Source organism: Rhamphochromis sp. 'chilingali', assembly GCF_963969265.1.
Source record: "Rhamphochromis sp. 'chilingali' genome assembly, chromosome: 1".
Classification (NCBI taxonomy): domain Eukaryota; kingdom Metazoa; phylum Chordata; class Actinopteri; order Cichliformes; family Cichlidae; genus Rhamphochromis; species Rhamphochromis sp. 'chilingali'.
In genome coordinates, this window is record NC_137929.1 from 67,856,405 (window position 1) to 67,873,876 (window position 17,472).

At 43.2% G+C, this 17,472-nt stretch overlaps 2 protein-coding genes across 2 annotated transcripts in view; both read right to left on the reverse strand.

The window, feature by feature from the left end:
• LOC308397153 (butyrophilin-like protein 2) overlaps window positions 1–17,472 on the reverse strand; it is an 86,614-nt gene that overhangs the window by 30,785 nt on the left and 38,357 nt on the right. The gene's annotated exons all lie outside the window — the stretch shown is intronic.
• On the reverse strand, window positions 629–2,681 carry LOC308405576 (butyrophilin-like protein 2). The gene is made up of 5 exons (XM_080896249.1): window positions 2,402–2,681; window positions 1,973–2,299; window positions 1,544–1,870; window positions 1,178–1,441; window positions 629–1,108 (listed from the first exon to the last, which is right to left on the reverse strand). The coding sequence occupies exons 1-5, from the start codon at window positions 2,541–2,543 to the stop codon at window positions 1,053–1,055; spliced, it is 1,116 nt and encodes a 371-aa protein (XP_080752375.1). The 5' UTR covers window positions 2,544–2,681; the 3' UTR covers window positions 629–1,052.

Here is a 17,472-nt window from a genome sequence, read left to right on the forward strand (position 1 = left end):
CATGTTAAATAAAAGAAATTCAGCTCTTTGCATCACCAGTTTTGAATCCTGTGTATTTTGCTGTTGTTAAATTGTTACAAAACTGAAACTTTGCTGAAGCAGCAGGAACCCTGGCTTCATCTAACACATCAGGACCACCTGCTCCATCACAAACACCACAGAAGAAGAACAACAAGGATTAGATTAAAGGTCAGCCAGCTGTTTTTATTTTGTGTGTTAACAGATAATAACCGATCTAAAAAAGCAGATGGAAAGCTGACAGATTTGAGCTCTGCTGCTCATTTCCATGTGTAGTCCCTGTGCAGGTCACATGACTCTATCCAACAGTCCAGAGAAGAAAGATGAGTAACCTTCCTGTCATGTTCAGGTCGAATCCAATTTACAACTTAAAACACTCATAAATATTGTGTTTTCCATCCGATTGGCTCGAGGCCTTATGACATCCTCCCCACTATGCACTTGAACATATAAAAGTGATGAGCACCTATTTCACTGAATTTTGAGTGTTTTAATCAACCATGTTACATCTGCGGTGTTCCTGGTCAAACCATAGGAAATGCCCCCCCCCCCCCCCCCCCCATTGCCTGAACGACCCACTGACGACCCACTGAACTGTATTTGGTGGTGAAAAATGTTTGTTATGCTAATTTAAGAGCTGTTAAAACTGACCGATCAGTTTTGACTGGAGCACTAAAGTGAAGGGGGGAGGGGGGTCCTGATAAGGAAACAGGATGGGTGGAGGGGGCTGCACCACATCTGAACACCAACAACAGGAAACTGGACTTAAAATAGAATCTGCGTTTCTGTGTTACAACGCTGAAACAGCCAAACCACAAAATGCAGTAAAAGTTCAAAGGTCAGAGTGACGGAGGTTGAACTCATAGAATAATAATTATTATAATATTTTACATTAAAACCAAATTTACAATTTAAAAAAAGGCAAATTAAATGAGAACAAAAAGCATTACTATGGTCCTGTGATCATGCTGTTTGACTCACAGCACTGGTCACACACAGATCAAACTGATTGATCAGCCATCAGAGGAGTCGGATCAATGGAGCTGCTTCTGTTCCTGATGTCCCGTTTGATCCTGGACCTGAACTCTCCCTGCAGAGGAGACACAAGACAGTCAGACACAATAGCACAAGCCAATAAACAACAAATAAACAAACCTACCATTTTTGTCTGATGAAGTTTCCCTTCCTCCCACTGTCTCTCCAGTTTTCAGAGGGTCTTCTTTCATCTCTGTTTGGTCTTTGTAAACCTGGTCCTCTTCTTCAGGCTGGTCTGAGGGTTTCTTATACACGTGGACCATCACTGATGGACCTGATTCTTCACGTATCCACCTCACCTCAGCATCTTCAGGCAGGTTTTGTGTGGTTATGAAGGGCAGCTGGACATGGACAGACTCCACCCGCATCAAGAACTGCACCTGACAGACTAAGAAGACAACAAACACAACATGAGCTGTGAATTCATAACTTCATAGATTTATTTTGGCACCAAAATCAGAGCTTCTTCTACTTCTACAGACAAACCAACCTTTGACTTTGAGCAGCACAGTTTTCTTTCTGATGAAGGTTCCCTGCCTCCAGACCAAACACTTGTACTCTCCACTGTCAGCATCTGTGGGGTATTTCAGGGTCAGACTGAGGTCTCCAGTTTCCAGCGGTTCTTTATTCATCACAGTTCGGCCTTTGTAAACCTCGTGCTGTTCTTCATGCTGGTCAGAGCCGTTCTCATACACGTGGACCTTCCTGTATGGTTCATAGCGTTCCCACTCCACTTTAGTATCTTCAGGCAGGTTTTCTGTGGTTATGAAGGGCAGCCGGACAGACTCCGCCCCCACCTTAAACTGCACCTGACAGACTAAGAAGACAACAAACACAACATGAGCTGTGAATTCATAACTTCATAGATTTATTTTGGCACCAAAATCAGAGCTTCTTCTACTTCTACAGACAAACCAACCTTTGACTTTGAGCAGCACAGTTTTCTTTCTGATGAAGGTTCCCTGCCTCCAGACCAAACACTTGTACTCTCCACTGTCAGCATCTGTGGGGTATTTCAGGGTCAGACTGAGGTCTCCAGTTTCCAGCGGTTCTTTATTCATCACAGTTCGGCCTTTGTAAACCTCGTGCTGTTCTTCATGCTGGTCAGAGCCGTTCTCATACACGTGGACCTTCCTGTATGGTTCATAGCGTTCCCACTCCACTTTAGTATCTTCAGGCAGGTTTTCTGTGGTTATGAAGGGCAGCCGGACAGACTCCGCCCCCACCTTAAACTGCACCTGACAGACTAAGAAGACAACAAACACAACATGAGCTGTGAATTCATAACTTCATAGATTTATTTTGGCACCAAAATCAGAGCTTCTTCTACTTCTACAGACAAACCAACCTTTGACTTTGAGCAGCACAGTTTTCTTTCTGATGAAGGTTCCCTTCCTCCACACCAAACACTTGTACTCTCCACTGTCTCTCTCTGTGGGCTGTTTCAGGGTCAGACTGAGGTCTCCAGTTTCCAGCAGGTCTTTGTTCATCACAGTTCGGTCTTTGTAAACCTCGTGCTGTTCTTCAAATTGGTTTGGGCCGTTTGTAAACACGTGAGCCTTCTGGAACGGCTCGTAGCGTTCCCATATCACTTGAATTTCCCCCGACAGGTTTTTTGTTGTTTTAAAGGGCAGCTGGACAGACTCCACCCCCTCCTCCACCTTCACCTTCACTGGAATAACTGAAAGAACAACAAATACAGACAGCAGCAGGTTTTCAGAGGTTTAGATAAAGCTGAAGGACAGAAGCACATCAGAGCAGGAGGAACAGTAACATCCCTGTTTACAGGATGGGGTTTTAAGATATCATGGAAATGCACATTGATTTGGGATTCTCCTTGATGATGGAGAACCATCTCTCCTCTTGATCACCTCGACCCCAAGAAGCTGCTCAGAGTTGTCATCGTGTATGAAGAGGACACTATGTACTACTTCCTTCATTTCAGCTGAGTTCCCCTGTGTGAAAGCACGATTTCTTTTAATTCAGCAGCGCTTTGGAACTGAAGCAGGCTGGATGTTGACATGTCTGACTAAAGCTAACAGAGCACAAACCAGAGGACAGCTGAACCTCAGGACTAAACTAAAGAAATCCCAAACTCTGAAACCTCCCAGAGACATTTCCCTGCATTATGAGTTTAACACGATGGATACATGGTATCTGTTGGTGGTGTTTGTGAAGTTATGTCAAATAAACACTATGGATTTGTGAAAACTGTGTTTATTTTAAATGAAGAGGCTTCAGTATATTTAAGTTAAGCTGTCCTGAGGCTCCAACTGCTCAGCTGATCTTCTTAGTTTAATCCACTCGCACAAGCTGAATATTCTGTGAACCTCAGGTGGGTGATGTTTGCACCTGGCAGTTAATATTTGGATGTTCTGTTTGTCTTTGTGCTTTTCTGTTGTAAAGACTTGTTGGAGTCTTGAAACACTTTCATTTTCATTAAGCAATTCTTTATAAAGCCAAAGTAGTTCTCACTTTAGATCATCTAGAACAAAAGACATTAACTATTAACTGTCTGAAATAACCATGATATGAAATATGAAATAAGTATTAACAAAACATGTATTAAAGCAAACAAATGTGCTTTTAAATACTTTTTTCATCAGACGTATAAAACAGACTTATTAATCAAGATTCTATATTTATATTGATATCAATTTATATCTATCTATTTATAAACTAAACACTAAGGATGAGTATTACTTTATAAATGATTAATTAAGCACTCACTACCTTACTAATGCTGCAGACATGTTGGATGAAGAAGAACAGACAGACTGAGCCTCCACAGTCGGCCATGTCTCACACACATCAGCACAGAAACCATGAAGATCTCATGTGTCTGAACATCTGAAGCTCTCCACCACATGACTGAGCACAACTCAAGGAGGAACATTTACTGAAGCTGCTGCAACATTTACTGTCAGCACATGTTTCCATGTCAGCTGCTGTTTACCACCACAGAAGAAGAACAGCTTGTCCACATGCAGCCTCTGTGTCAGATCAATGCAGTGAAGCACACACACTGTTTAGTAAAGTCATGTTGTGGAGCTGTTTCACTGATCAATGACTGAGTCTGAAGGAGGTTTTCTGACTTCTGGAACAAACCTGGAAGTTTCTCTTCAGCTCTCTGTATCAGCTGTTTGTAACTCTCAACTCTTTCAGCTTCTGGAACAAGTTTGTGTGAGCCGCAGTCAAGGAGCCACCAGAGGACACCTGCTGACCATCGGCATTATGGGTAGTGTAGGAGGAGACACTCACCTGACATGAAATAGTGCCGGAAATGAAATATAAGACCCACAGATACTACTAGAAGAAGAACCAGGAGAACCAGGAGAGCTTTGGCCCAGGATGGAAATGGTTCTGTGATGAAAAGAAAACGAAAAGTTTTCTGACCTGTGTCCACAACATTGACCTCTGACCTGTAAGTACAGCACTTACCTTTGACCTGCAGCACTACTTTGTGTCTCAGGATGTCTTTGTCCCTGTAGATGGTGCAGATGTATCCTCCACTGTCTCTCTCTGTGGGGTTTTTCAGGGTCAGACTGAGGTCTCCAGTTCTCAGCAGGTCTTCATTCATCTTTGTTTGGTCCCTATAAACTTCATCCTGAGTCATAAGTTGGCCACTTTGGTTTGAATACTCACGGACCACCATGAGACCGAGGTCAGAGCGAGTCCACTCCACTCTGGTGGCCTCGGGTATGTTTTGTTTTGTTTTGCAGGGCAGGATGACAGAGTCTGATCCTTCCTCCACCTTCACCTCCACCTGCTGATCTACGAGGAAAATGAACCATAATATCAGAAGCAGCAGCAGTTATACTCATGGTAAAGAGAGAATTGATGTGCTCTGATCTCTGCTACCAGTAAAAATACATATTAATAATATATAAATATCATGATTCTCTCTCTTTTTGTTTAAAATGGTAACTAAACTGGACACTATAAAATCCATACAAATAGTCTTGACAAGCAACAGAACGTGTGTAAATAAAGATAGAGACATACACGATCATGATTGGTCATATTTCCTGACTCCAGTGGAGCCTGCACATCTGGATCCATGAAGAGCACCAGCTGTACTGTACCGACTTGGATTCTGCAGGGTCCAGCCAAAGCTCTCCTACACTAGGCCTCCACTCCTCAGTGTCTATTCAAATTTTATATACATTTCACTACATGTGGTACATACACAGTACAGATGGCAGCACCTGGTGTTCATCGTCATGTCGAGGATCGCATCTCGGCCCTGCTCTGAAAACAGTTGGCCAGCCAGCATCTCCATTTCAACCCTCCATACGCTCCACACGGTGGTTCGATTTGTTCCATCAAGTCAGCTCTACACCATCTCGGAGCATGTCACTGAAGAAGTCTTTAGGACCATACTCAGAAAAGTAGAGGGCATCGTCAACTCCAATTCCCTGGTTATGTTTATGTCCCCTCAAACGTAGCTGATTTTGATTCAGTCCCTCCCAACATGTTGTTGATGCAGCGGCCTGATGCAGGTACGTTCAGGTCATCTACCCAGAAACGGAGCTCCTGGGCCATCATAGATGGAGGCGGTGCCAAGTTTTGGATCCACAACATTCAAAATGATCTGCCTTTCCTCCAGACGTGCCACAAGTGGCAGCTTGAGGCCATTAAGGGAGCGTCACTAATTTCTCATGTTGGCCCTTGTATAACACCCCCTTACCACACTACCTCCACACTCACATTATGAATGCATAACCCTGCTTCCTGTTCAATAAATGAATCAATGAAAGCTACTTGATTGGAAGTGGATTCTTCTGGAATAAAGAACAGCTGGCAGCACTTTATCATCCTGTCATTCATAGTTCCAGAGGTCAAGTTTATCTTCTTAAAATGACATCCTCTGTTACATGTTGTACATCGGTCTCTATTAGGCCTGTGAGCTGCAGGTTTTCCTGCGTATACAGGATGTAAAACCTGAATCAAATCATCCAGATTTAGTAGAAACACCAAAAAATCTACCTGTGAGATTTTGATGTTTGCAGACTGGTTACATCTGGAAAATGTTAATGCCATTTTCCAGTTTTCAACAAAAGAAATTCCTTTTCTATCAACCTTTAGTTTGACATGTGATCTTTGACTTGTGATTAAAGAAGGTGTGGTTTTTCTTTTGTTTGTTTGGGTTTCTTACCTTTGACATGCAGCTGTACGTCGGTCAGTTTCAGTTCTGCCCTTTCATTTCCGATGGAGCAGGTGTAGTTGCCACTATCAGTCATTTGGGGTTTTCTCAGCGTGAGGCTGAAGTCTAAAGTGTCCAGAGCATCAGGCCTCATTGATGTGCGCCCGCTGTAACGCTGGTTTTGCCCTTTCAGATCATCTGTTTCCTCTCGTCGTAGGTGGACAGATTTGGGGTTGAGATCATTGCGAGTCCACAGCACTGTGGGATTTTCCTCAGGTATAAAACCTGAGTACTTGCAAGGCAACAGGACAGATTTTTCCCCCTCATACACCTCCACTACCGGAGCAAGGGCATGCTGGGAAACTGGAAGGAGACACAAGCACACACAACAAAAACACTTCTTATGTGTATGCAGTGGATTTTTTCCTTGGGTTGTTATAAAGTCGAATATAAAGTGGTTTCAGAAAGTTGCAGAATATGTAACGTCACTCTCAGCCTTGTTTTATGAAAAGTATTCAAACATGGATTCTTCCTATCCAACAAACACTGACTGAAAGGACATCAAAGATGTTAAAGAAAACTGATGGATGACTGAACAACACTGAGGTTAAAGGAGGAAACCATCTCTTATTTATATCTACATTTGGTTGAAAATGAACACAGATACAAGAAGATCTTAGCCCTGCAGGGCTAAGAACGACACCGCAGTCCATTCATTTTTAACAAATAACCTCACCATGCAACAACATCAAATGAGGCAGAAACACAGTCACTCACACACACACACACACACACACACACACACACACACACACACACACACAAAACAGTTTATTAGCAAATAGACATCTCAGTGTTACAACACATGAAAGTGTCACCACTGACAATGTTACACACAACTGGTGACACAACCAATTTTCATCTGTATCATTGGACAGTTTTTTTTCTTCTTTTTTTTTGCCACAGTCGTTAATCTTGTCAAACGTCACTACACTCTGGCAGGTTTGTGGTTCTATCAGTAAGAAACAGACGTCTGGAACACACAGACAGTTCGTCTTAAACAGATATGAAGTCAGCTGTAACCCTGTGAGCGCCCTGCATGAAGTCCCAGAGGGGGTTATAAGGAATAAAGTCAAGTAGAGTCAGTTTACATTCAGTAAATTCATGTTAGACTTTATGTTGTCTAAAAGCACAAACAGTTGTGTCGTTGTGTTTGCGTTCAAAGAGCGCTCTTACCGAGTACGAGGAGCAGGAGTGGCAGCAACATCTTCATCTCCAGTTAAAGTCCTGATAACAACAACACGCAGCTGCTGCTGCACTAAAAGTTTGATCCTCTTAAGTTAAACAGAGGAACACTGATAATTTCCTGCAGATTCTTCAAAATAAAACTCTTTTTTGTTCTTTTTTTTTACTTTCACAATTAAACTCAGAGGAGAAACAACATGTTATTAGAAGCGTTACTCCTTCTAGTAACATGTGTTTGCTGCCCTGAGGAATTAATTTTCTGCTGTCATTTAGAATTTAAATGTAGAAATTAAACTTAAAATTTTACAAAACCGACAGTAGGATTTTAAGCTTTGTCAAAACATTTTCATACATTTACATCGTTTTTTGAGGTTTCCTTCTTCACACCTGCAGCGAGGATGTGCAGCACTGTTTGACTCACTTGTCATATTCCAAAGACATAACTTTGTTTGTTACTTCTTTACTTTTGTAAAAGTAAACAAAAAAAAGAAAGAAAAAGGAAAAAGAAAAGTGAATAACGACAATCTTTATATTTAATTCTAATAAATACATGTATGTATTTTGGATTGCTGCTAAATTTATTAATAATAATAATGGATTGCATATAGCACTTTTCGAGAACCTCAAAGCGCTGTACAATTCCACTATTCATTCACTCTCACATTCACACACTGGTGGAGGCAGCTACAGTTGTAGCCACAGCTGCCCTGGGGCAGACTGACAGAAACGAGGCTGCCATATCGTGCCATCGGCCCCTCTGGCCAACACCAGTAGGCGGTAGGTGAAGTGTCTTGCCCAAGGACACAACGACCGAAACTGTCCAAGCTGGGGCTCGAACCGGCAACCTTCCGATTACAAGACGAACTGCCAAATCTTGAGCCACGATCGCCCTTATTCTTAAAAACTAAAAAAAATCTCATGTCTAAAGACTTTTAAACAACTGATAGCCAAAAAAAAGTACTGTACCATTAGAAACTGGGAAAAATTTGAAGTACTTGGATGACCAACTGTAAAATATGAATTAAACTAAACAGTGATTGATGACGTGTTGAATGTATAACAGTTGAAACCTAATCTTCAGGTATTAAAGCAACATACTGTGTGAACCTGATCTCTAAAAGTAGCAGAGCCACATCACATCCTGCAGCTCTCATAGACACGTTTATAAATGAGGCACTAAGTGGACTTCTCAGTAGTGACATCAGTGACCATCTTCCAGTTTTTAAAGTCTGTGAAGGTAATTACAAGATTAATATTTTGGACAGAAATAAAGATCACAGACGAGTAAGGACAGAGGAAACAATAAATGCTTTTAAAATGATTAAATAAATCAAAACTGGGTGAAATATATCAGAAACAAGATGTCAGTGTGTATGATGAATTCCTTAGAATATTTACATTATGATATAACACAAACTGCCCAATAAAGCAATATATTAGAAAACATAAATATATAGAGTGTCCATACATAATAAATGCATGTAAAAAGCAAAATGCACCAAACAGAAATGTCTTAAGACAGAAAACTGAAGAAGCTTAAAATGTTTATAAAAGATCCATCCATCCATCCATCTTCATCCGCTTTATCCGGGGCCAGGTCGCGGGGGCAGCAGCCTAAGCAGAGAAGCCCAGACCTCCCTCTCCCACAGCCACCTCCTCCAGCTTATCCGGGGAATACAAAGGCGTTCCCAGGCCAGCCGAGAGATGTAATCTCTCTAGGGTGTCCTGGGTCTGCCCAGGGGCCTCCTCCAGGTGGAATATGCCCGGAACACCAACCCCAGGAGGCGCCCAGGAGGCATCCTTGTCAGATGCCCGAACCACCTCAGCTGGCTCCTTTCAATGTGGAGCAGCAGCTGCTCTACTCTGAGCCCCTCCCGGATGGCCGAACTTCTCACCCTATCTCTAAGGGAGAGGCCAGCCACCCTTCTGAGGAAGCTCATTTCTGCCGCTTGTATCCGCGATCTCGTTCTTTCGGTCACTACCCACAGCTCGTGGCCATAGGTGAGGGTAGGGACATAGATCGACCGGTAAATTGAAATCGTCGCTTTTACACTCAGCTCCCTTTTCACCACGACAGACCGGTGCAGCGTCCGCATCACTCCCGCCGCCGCACCAATCCGTCTGTCAATCTCCGGCTCCCTTCTCCCATCACTCGCGAACAAGACCCCGAGATACTTGAACTCCTCCACTTGGGGCAGGAACTCATCCCCGACCCGGAGTAGGCACTCCACCCTTTTCCGGCTGAGAACCATGGCCTCAGATTTGGAGGTGCTGATCCTCATTCCCGCTGCTTCACACTCGGCTACGAACCGTTCCAGTGCGAGCTGGAGGCCCTCACCCGATGAAGCCAACAGAACCACATCATCCGCGAAAAGCAGAGATGAGATTCTGAGGTCACCAAAGCGAAAACCCTTCACCACTTGGTTGCGCCTAGAAATCCTGTCCATAAAAATTATCAACAGAATCGGTGACAAAGGGCAGCCCTGGCGGAGCCCATCACCCACCAGGAACGAGTCCGATTTATTCCCAGCAATGCGAACCAAGCTCTTACAACGGTTGTATAGGGATCAAATGGTCTGTAGCAATGGGCCAGACACCCCATACTCCCGCAGCACCTCCCACAGGACACCCCGAGGGACACGGTCAAATGCCTTCTCCAAGTCCACAAAACACATGTAGACTGGTTGGGCAAACTCCCATGCACCCTCAAGTATCCTCGAGAGGATAAAGAGCTGGTCCAGTGTTCCGCGACCGGGACGAAAACCGCATTGTTCCTCCTGTATCCGAGGTTCGACTAGCAGACAAACTCTCCTTTCCAGCACCCTGGCATAGACTTTCCCAGGGAGGCTGAGGAGTGTGATCCCCCTGTAGTTGGAACACACCCTCCGGTCTGCTAGTCCAGGGGTACTGCCCTGATCTCCACGCAACATTGTAGAGGCGTGTCAACCAGGACAGCCCTACAACGTCCAGATCCTTCAGGAACTCGGAGCGGACCTCATCAACACCAGGGGCTCTAAGAAGGCTGGGTACTCTGAACTACCACTCGGCGCATAAGCGCAGATGACAGTCAGGACCCGTTCCCCGACCCTAAGGCGCAGGGAACAAACCCTCTCATCCACCGGGAAAAACCCCAACGTACCGGCAGCAAGCCGAGGGGATATTAGAATACCCACTCCAGCCCGCCGCCTCTCACCAGGGGCAACTCCAGACTGAGACAGAGTCCAGCCCCTCTCCAGGAGACTGGTTCCAGAGCCCAAGCCATGTGTAGAGGTGAGCCTGACTATATCTAGCCGGTACTTCTCAACCTCACGCACCAACTCAGGCTCCTTCCCCACAGATTAAAATAAAATTTGGTATAATGTTCTTTGACCAGTGTTCTGTTGAATTAAATTTTGGAATTCTGCATTTTCTAGGCCACAGATGAAGCCATTATCCAATGATCTAATAAGGAAACAACCATGGGAATTTACATCATAAAATCAAGAGATGCCAGCGGCAGCCCTGAGGACATTGGGATAGTCCTTGAAGGCCAGAGAGTCTTGCAGGATTTGGATAACTATACCCTAGCAGCTGCAATGCTGTTTGGATTAATGTACACTTTGAACCTCACCTACCCACTGGAAAAGTATACTTTCGAGGTATTATAGAAACTGGTTATGGAGCTCAAACGGAACAGCCTTTCAAAGAAGGCCCAGGTTTTCAGGAACAGACTGTACGATTGAACAGTTTTCCAGTTATGATGTGGGAAAAACTTTACAACAACCAAAGTAAAACAAATGACAGTATTAAAATATAAAACAAAGCTTAGACTTGTAGTTAAGTTTATCCAGTCTTTATTATAAGCACCGTGCTCATTCTTAACCAGCCTGCAAGTCCTGCATTTGGTTCCTCTTTCTCCAGTTTCCACACAGTACACTGACAGAAGAACAACACCTGCTGCAAAGACACGAACTGGACCTAGTTGACGTCGACTTGTATGAGCGGCAGCAGACAGCACTCTTCTTTTTGGAAAAAGAGCTGAGGTGGAAGCCGTGGATCATCCTGTGCTCTAATGGGGTGATATGGTCATTAAGATAAGATGGGGCCTGATTATTTACGACCTTGTATGTGATGAGCAGGATTTTGAATTCAATTCTGGATTTAACGGGAAGCCAATGAGGGCCTGTCAGTACTCTTGCTGCAGCATTTTGGATTAACTGAAGACTTTCCTTCATGTAAATATGTAAAAAATTGTGTATGTTTCTGTTCTGTGTCTTGTGTACTGTTTGTTTGTATATGTGTTTTTCTTGCTGCTGTTACACCCAAATTTCCCCCTGTGAGACAATTAAAGGATTTTTCTATTCTATTCTATTCTTTTCAGGGAATTTTTAGGACTTCCTGATAATAATGAATTACAGTCGTCCAGCCTGGAAGTAATAAATGCATGAACTAGTTTTTCAGCATCACTCTGAGACAGGATATTTCTAATTTTAGAGATGTTGCGCAAATGGAAGAACGCAGTCTTACATATTTGTTTAATATGTGCATTGAAGGACATGTCCTGGTCAAAAATGACTCCAAGGTTCCTCACAGTGTTACCGGAGGCCAAGGTAATGCCATCCAGAGTAAGAATCTGGTTAGATACAATATTTCTAAGATTTTCAGGGCCGAGTAAAATGACCTCAATTTTATCTGAATTAAGAAGCAGAAAGTTAGCGGCCATCCAGGTCTTTATGTCTTTAAGACATTCCTGCAGTTTAACTAATTAGTGTGTGTCATCTGGCTTCATGGACAGATAGAGCTGGGTGTCATCTGCATAGCTGTGAAAATGTATGCTTTTGTCTTCTGATGCTGCCTAAGGGAAGCATGTATAATGTAAACAGAATTGGTCCTAGCACTGAACACTGTGGAACTAATTGACCACTGCAGTGCAGTACCTGTAATACCTACAGCATGTTTTAATCACTCTAATAGGATATTATGGTCAACAGTATCAAATGCAGCACTAAGGTCTAGCAGGCTGTTTCTGTGCTGTGATGAGCTCTGAAACCTGACTGAAACTCTTCAAATAAACCATTCCTCTGCAGATGATCTGTTAGCTGTTTGACAACTACTCTTTCAAGGATGTTTGATATGAAAGGAAGGTTGGAGATTGGCCTATAATTAGCTAAGACTGCTGGGTCTAGAGATGGCTTTTTGAGTAAAGGTTTAACTACAGCTAGCTTGAAGGCCTGTGGTACATAGCCGATCATTAGAGATAGGTTGATCATATTTAAGATCGAAGAATTAATTAATGGCAGGACTTCTTTGAGCAGTTTTGTGGGAAATTGGAGATAATATTACATCTGTGAGATTTCTCACAAAAGAGCTCTGACTTTTTGTCAGCCTGGCTACAGTGCTGAAGAGAAATCTAGGATGGTTCTTATTTTCTTCAATCAATGATGAATAGTGGGATGTTCTGGCTTTGCAGAGGGCTTTCTTATACAACAACAAACTTTTTCTCCAGGCTAAATGTGTCATGGTCCTGGGTCGTTTGACCCAGCATTTTGTGTTTAATATTATTATCTCATGTCCTACTTAATTCTGGTTTTGGTTTCCTGTGTCCTCCCCTTGTGCTCTCTTCGTGTCCCTGAGTTTGTGTTTGTGAATTTCCTATTTTCCTTTGAAGGTCCCGTGTCATGTTAGCGTATTCTGTTTTACTTCCTTGTCTTGCCTAATTAGGTTCAGCTGTGTTTCCCTCTGGTGTGTCATTCCCTCGTTATCTCATGTGTATTTATAGCGTGCCTGCCTATGTTCCTTGTCGCGTTGTCTGTGTAACTCTGCCTTCTCTATTCTCCATCCCATGTTCGTCCTGGGATATTATGGTTTCAGGTTTGTTCTCTAGTTTTCCCAGTTTAGGTTATGTTTTAGTTCTGTACTCGACACCCTCGCTTTTGTTGTTTTCACCTCTCATAACACTTAGAGCCCCGGAGAGCAGCCAGTTGGCTTTTCTACCATTAAAACCCTCCTACCAGCCAAATGGCTTTTAGCTAGGCTTTAGCTTCAGCCAAGTGGAAGCTAAATTGGCTAGTCATTCATATGTAAATTAGGTTGTTACCTGGGAATTCTGGAGGGAGGGGAGTGGGGGGTGTGAATGAGGGGGTGGGGGAGCTGCTAAAAGCTGTGAACTTCCTTTTGTGTTCGTCTTGATGCATTCTCAATCATCCAGGGAAATAAATCTCCAAAAGTCACCAACTTGGAGTGTTTCAGTTTGCCATCTTAGGGAGAAATCAACACACATGGGTGTATGTCCTTTGTTGCTGACATTTATTGATAAAAACAGTACAAAAAACCAACCATTTGTACACATATTTACAAATAATAATAAAAAGTGAGTGAGTACATTTCAACATTTTCAGCAATCACTCACAATCCTCAAACAATCCTCACAAGCGCCCCTCCAACGGCCAAACACATCTGTTCTCGATTGGATTATTACATTTGTGATTGACATGACATCAGATGAAAGGAAGAAAAATAGGGTCAAAATTCGTACTTGTAACTTGCAGGGTTTTTTTTTTTTTTTTTTGGCTAAGTCCACACACAAATCTTTTTTACACATACATCCTGATTTAGTGTAGAAAATATTTATGACCACATTTTGAGCCCATACTTAAAGGGTTAAAGTACGCAGCTTTAACGGTCCACAAGGGCTGTGTACTCAAAGACCCCTAAGGCTGGGAGTGAGAGGCTTGTGAAATGGGACGGTCTAGCCTCCATCGCGCTGCCCAGGTTGCCTAGCAACCATTATACTAACAGCTGGAAACGTTTCATACAGCTTTGTTTGACAGAAATGAAGGAGAACATATCTTGTTCATTTGTTTGTTTCAACATGAGCTTTGTGTGATTAGCTGAGTATCTGAGGCTGAGACCACAGGACTGTAATGGGATGAATGGGATGAATGTGCCTGATCCCATCTGCCGGTGGATCACTGACTTCCTGACGGACAGGAAGCAGCATGTGAGGCTGGGAAAGAATGTCTCGGACTCCCGGACCATCAGCACCGGCTCCCCTCAGGGCTGTGTTCTTTCTCCTCTGCTCTTCTCCCTGTACACCAACTGCTGCACCTCCACCCACCAGTCTGTCAAGCTAATCAAGTTTGCAGATGACACCACCATTATTGGGCTCATCTCGGACGGGGACGAGTCTGCCTACAGGAGGGAGGTTGAACGTCTGGTGTCCTGGTGCAGCCACAACAACCTGGTGCTGAATGCCCAGAAGACAGTGGAGATTATTGTGGACTTCAGGAAGCACACAGCTCCACTCCCCCCCATCATCCTGACTGACACCCCCATCACCTCTGTGGACTCATTCCGCTTCCTGGGTACCACCATCACCCAGGACCTGAAGTGGGAGCCCACCATCACCTCCGTCATCAAGAAAGCCCAGCAGAGGATGTACTTCCTGAGGCAGCTGAAGAAATTCAACCTGCCAACACGGACGATGATGCAGTTCTACACTGCAATCATCGAGTCCATCCTCACCTCCTCCATCACCGTGTGGTACGCTGGAGCCTCTATCAGGGACAAACAGAGACTGCAGCGTGTTGTGCGCTCTGCTGAGAAGGTGATTGGCTGCAGACTCCCATCTCTGCAGGACCTGCACACCTCCAGGACACTGGGGCGTGCAGCTCGGATCTCAGCTGACCCTTCTCACCCTGGACACAGTCTGTTTGACCTGCTCCCCTCAGGCAGGAGGCTCCGGTCCATTCGCACCAGAACCTCTCGCCATAAGAACAGTTTCTTCCCCTCTGCTGTTGGACACATGAACAATAACCGTATGACTGTTCCCACCACTAACACATGACCCTACGCTGTGTCACTGCATCATTCCATGTTTGGCACTGATCACCACCTGCACTCATGTATATATCTTTCTACGCAGCACTTTTAATTCTTATTCTCATGTATATATCTCATGTATATCTCATGCACATATCTTTCCACGTAGCACTTTTAATTCTTATTCTTACTTTTATTTTTTTTTCATGTCTATTTAAGTGCTATTTATGACACTATGTTTGCACTGAAGCACCGCAGCAATTTCCTAATGTTGTAAACCTGCTCAACATTTGGCAATAAACTGATTCTGATTCTGATTCTGATTCTAAAACATGATTGTTGGGCTTCATTTCTGTGCTGAACAGGCATTTTAAGATCAGTTAGTAAATAACAATTAGCTAATGTTGTTCATGAGTTCAAAGTCATCTCACTTTGGTAATGAAAATATAATATGGCCAATATTATAGTTATTATAATAGTCATTATTAGTTATTGCAGCAGTGAACATGAACTCTGTGTCAAACACTGAGCTTCAGTAAAGATTCAAGTTGCAGTTATTTATATGTCTTATCACCTTAAATCTTCACTCAAAGACAAGTATCTTTGACAGTGTATATATAGGTGTATCATATATAAGAGACAAATGTTGTTCCTTCAGTATGTTGGCATTACTAAATTTGGCTCATTGCGTACATATATTTATAAAAAGAAAATGTACAAGCTGTGATAACTGTTTCTGATAGAATGAAGAGTAGACTGATAAACAAAATATTCCTTTATTGGGTGAGAAAATCAGACCATGTCATAACTGCTTTAAGTCACACAGAATAGACATCAGAGCCTTAAAAGCAAGAAATCAGATGGTTTACAGGAAGCCAAAGCTGAAGCTTTATGAGGGTCATTTACATGATTTATTAAGATAAGATAAGATAAGATAACCTTTATTAGTCCCACACGTGGGAAATTTGTTTTGTCACAGCAGGAAGTGGACAGTGCAAAAGTTATGAGGCAAAAATTAGAATACAGCAAAAATTAGAATACAATTATCACTTTATTTTACTGGAACTTTAACCTCCTAAGACCTGAACTCTTCCACAGCATATATTTTTAATTTCTCTTTGATATTTGGGCTGATTGGGACCCAATGAATATAAAAACAAAGAATTACCAAATTTGTTTTACCTGATTTTTCTTTCTAAAAAAATGAGAGCCAAATATCAATCAATCTTTATTTATAAAGCACTTTTCATACAAAGATGTAGCACAAAGTGCTTTACATGGTTAAAAGCAGCCCACCCCACCCTCCAACTCACTCCCCACACTCTCATCAACATAAACATGAGGATATTCATTTAAAATTTCAGTAGCAGTATAATGTATTTTAGTCTAAATAACCCAAAATGTGATGTCCACATATGTGGACGGCAGGTCCTAGGAGGTTAAGATCAGTAAAGCTTTGCTTTATATCACTTTATCTTACACTCAGCGCTGTCATTGCTTCCTTCCTTCAAAACACAGCAGCTCAGAGATCATCCAGATCTGCGTGTCATGTATTTGTAACAACACACAGGCTGTTTGGAAGTCTTTTTGCCTAAAATTTGTGGGAAAGTGGAAAACTCTACAATAGTTTTTATCAACAATCTTTAAAGGTTCTGAAATGAATATGTAAAACATGATATTAACACCAACCGCCCCCAACATGTCCGGCTGGATAACCGCTGCTCATCTACCATCACAATGAACACCGGTGTACCACAAGGCTGTGTGATGAGCCCTTTCCTCTACTCCCTCTTCACCCACGACTGCAGACCTGCTGATGGTTCCAACACCATCATTAAGTTTGCAGATGACACCACGGTGATTGGCCTCATCAGTGACAACGATGAGGCCGCCTACAGGGAGGAGGTGGATCGTCTGGCTGAGTGGTGCGACACAAACAACCTGCTGCTTAACACCGAGAAGACCAAGGAGCTCACCGTGGACTACAGGAGGAATGCTGACCCACATCCACCCATCCACATTAAGGGGACGGCTGTGGAGCGTGTGAGCAGCTTCAAGTTCCTGGGAGTCCACATCTCCGAGGATCTCACCTGGACGACCAACTGCTCCAAGCTGGTCAAGAAGGCTCACCAGCGCCTCTTCTTCTTGAGGACTCTGAGGAAGAACCACCTGTCCTCAGACATCCTGGTGAACTTCTATCGCTGCACCATCGAGAGCATCCTGACCAA

What these genes read in the sequence shown, in the direction of transcription:
- LOC308405576 (XM_080896249.1), bottom strand. Translation starts at nt 2,543, where the DNA reads ATGAACAAAGACCTGCTGGAAACTGGAGACCTCAGTCTGACCCTGAAA. An exon ending in TGTGCTGCTCAAAGTCAAAG is followed by an intron (nt 2,300 to 2,401) that starts GTTGGTTTGTCT and finishes TTGTCTTCTTAG; the next exon opens with TCTGTCAGGTGCAGTTTAAG. An exon ending in TGTGCTGCTCAAAGTCAAAG is followed by an intron (nt 1,442 to 1,543) that starts GTTGGTTTGTCT and finishes TTGTCTTCTTAG; the next exon opens with TCTGTCAGGTGCAGTTCTTG.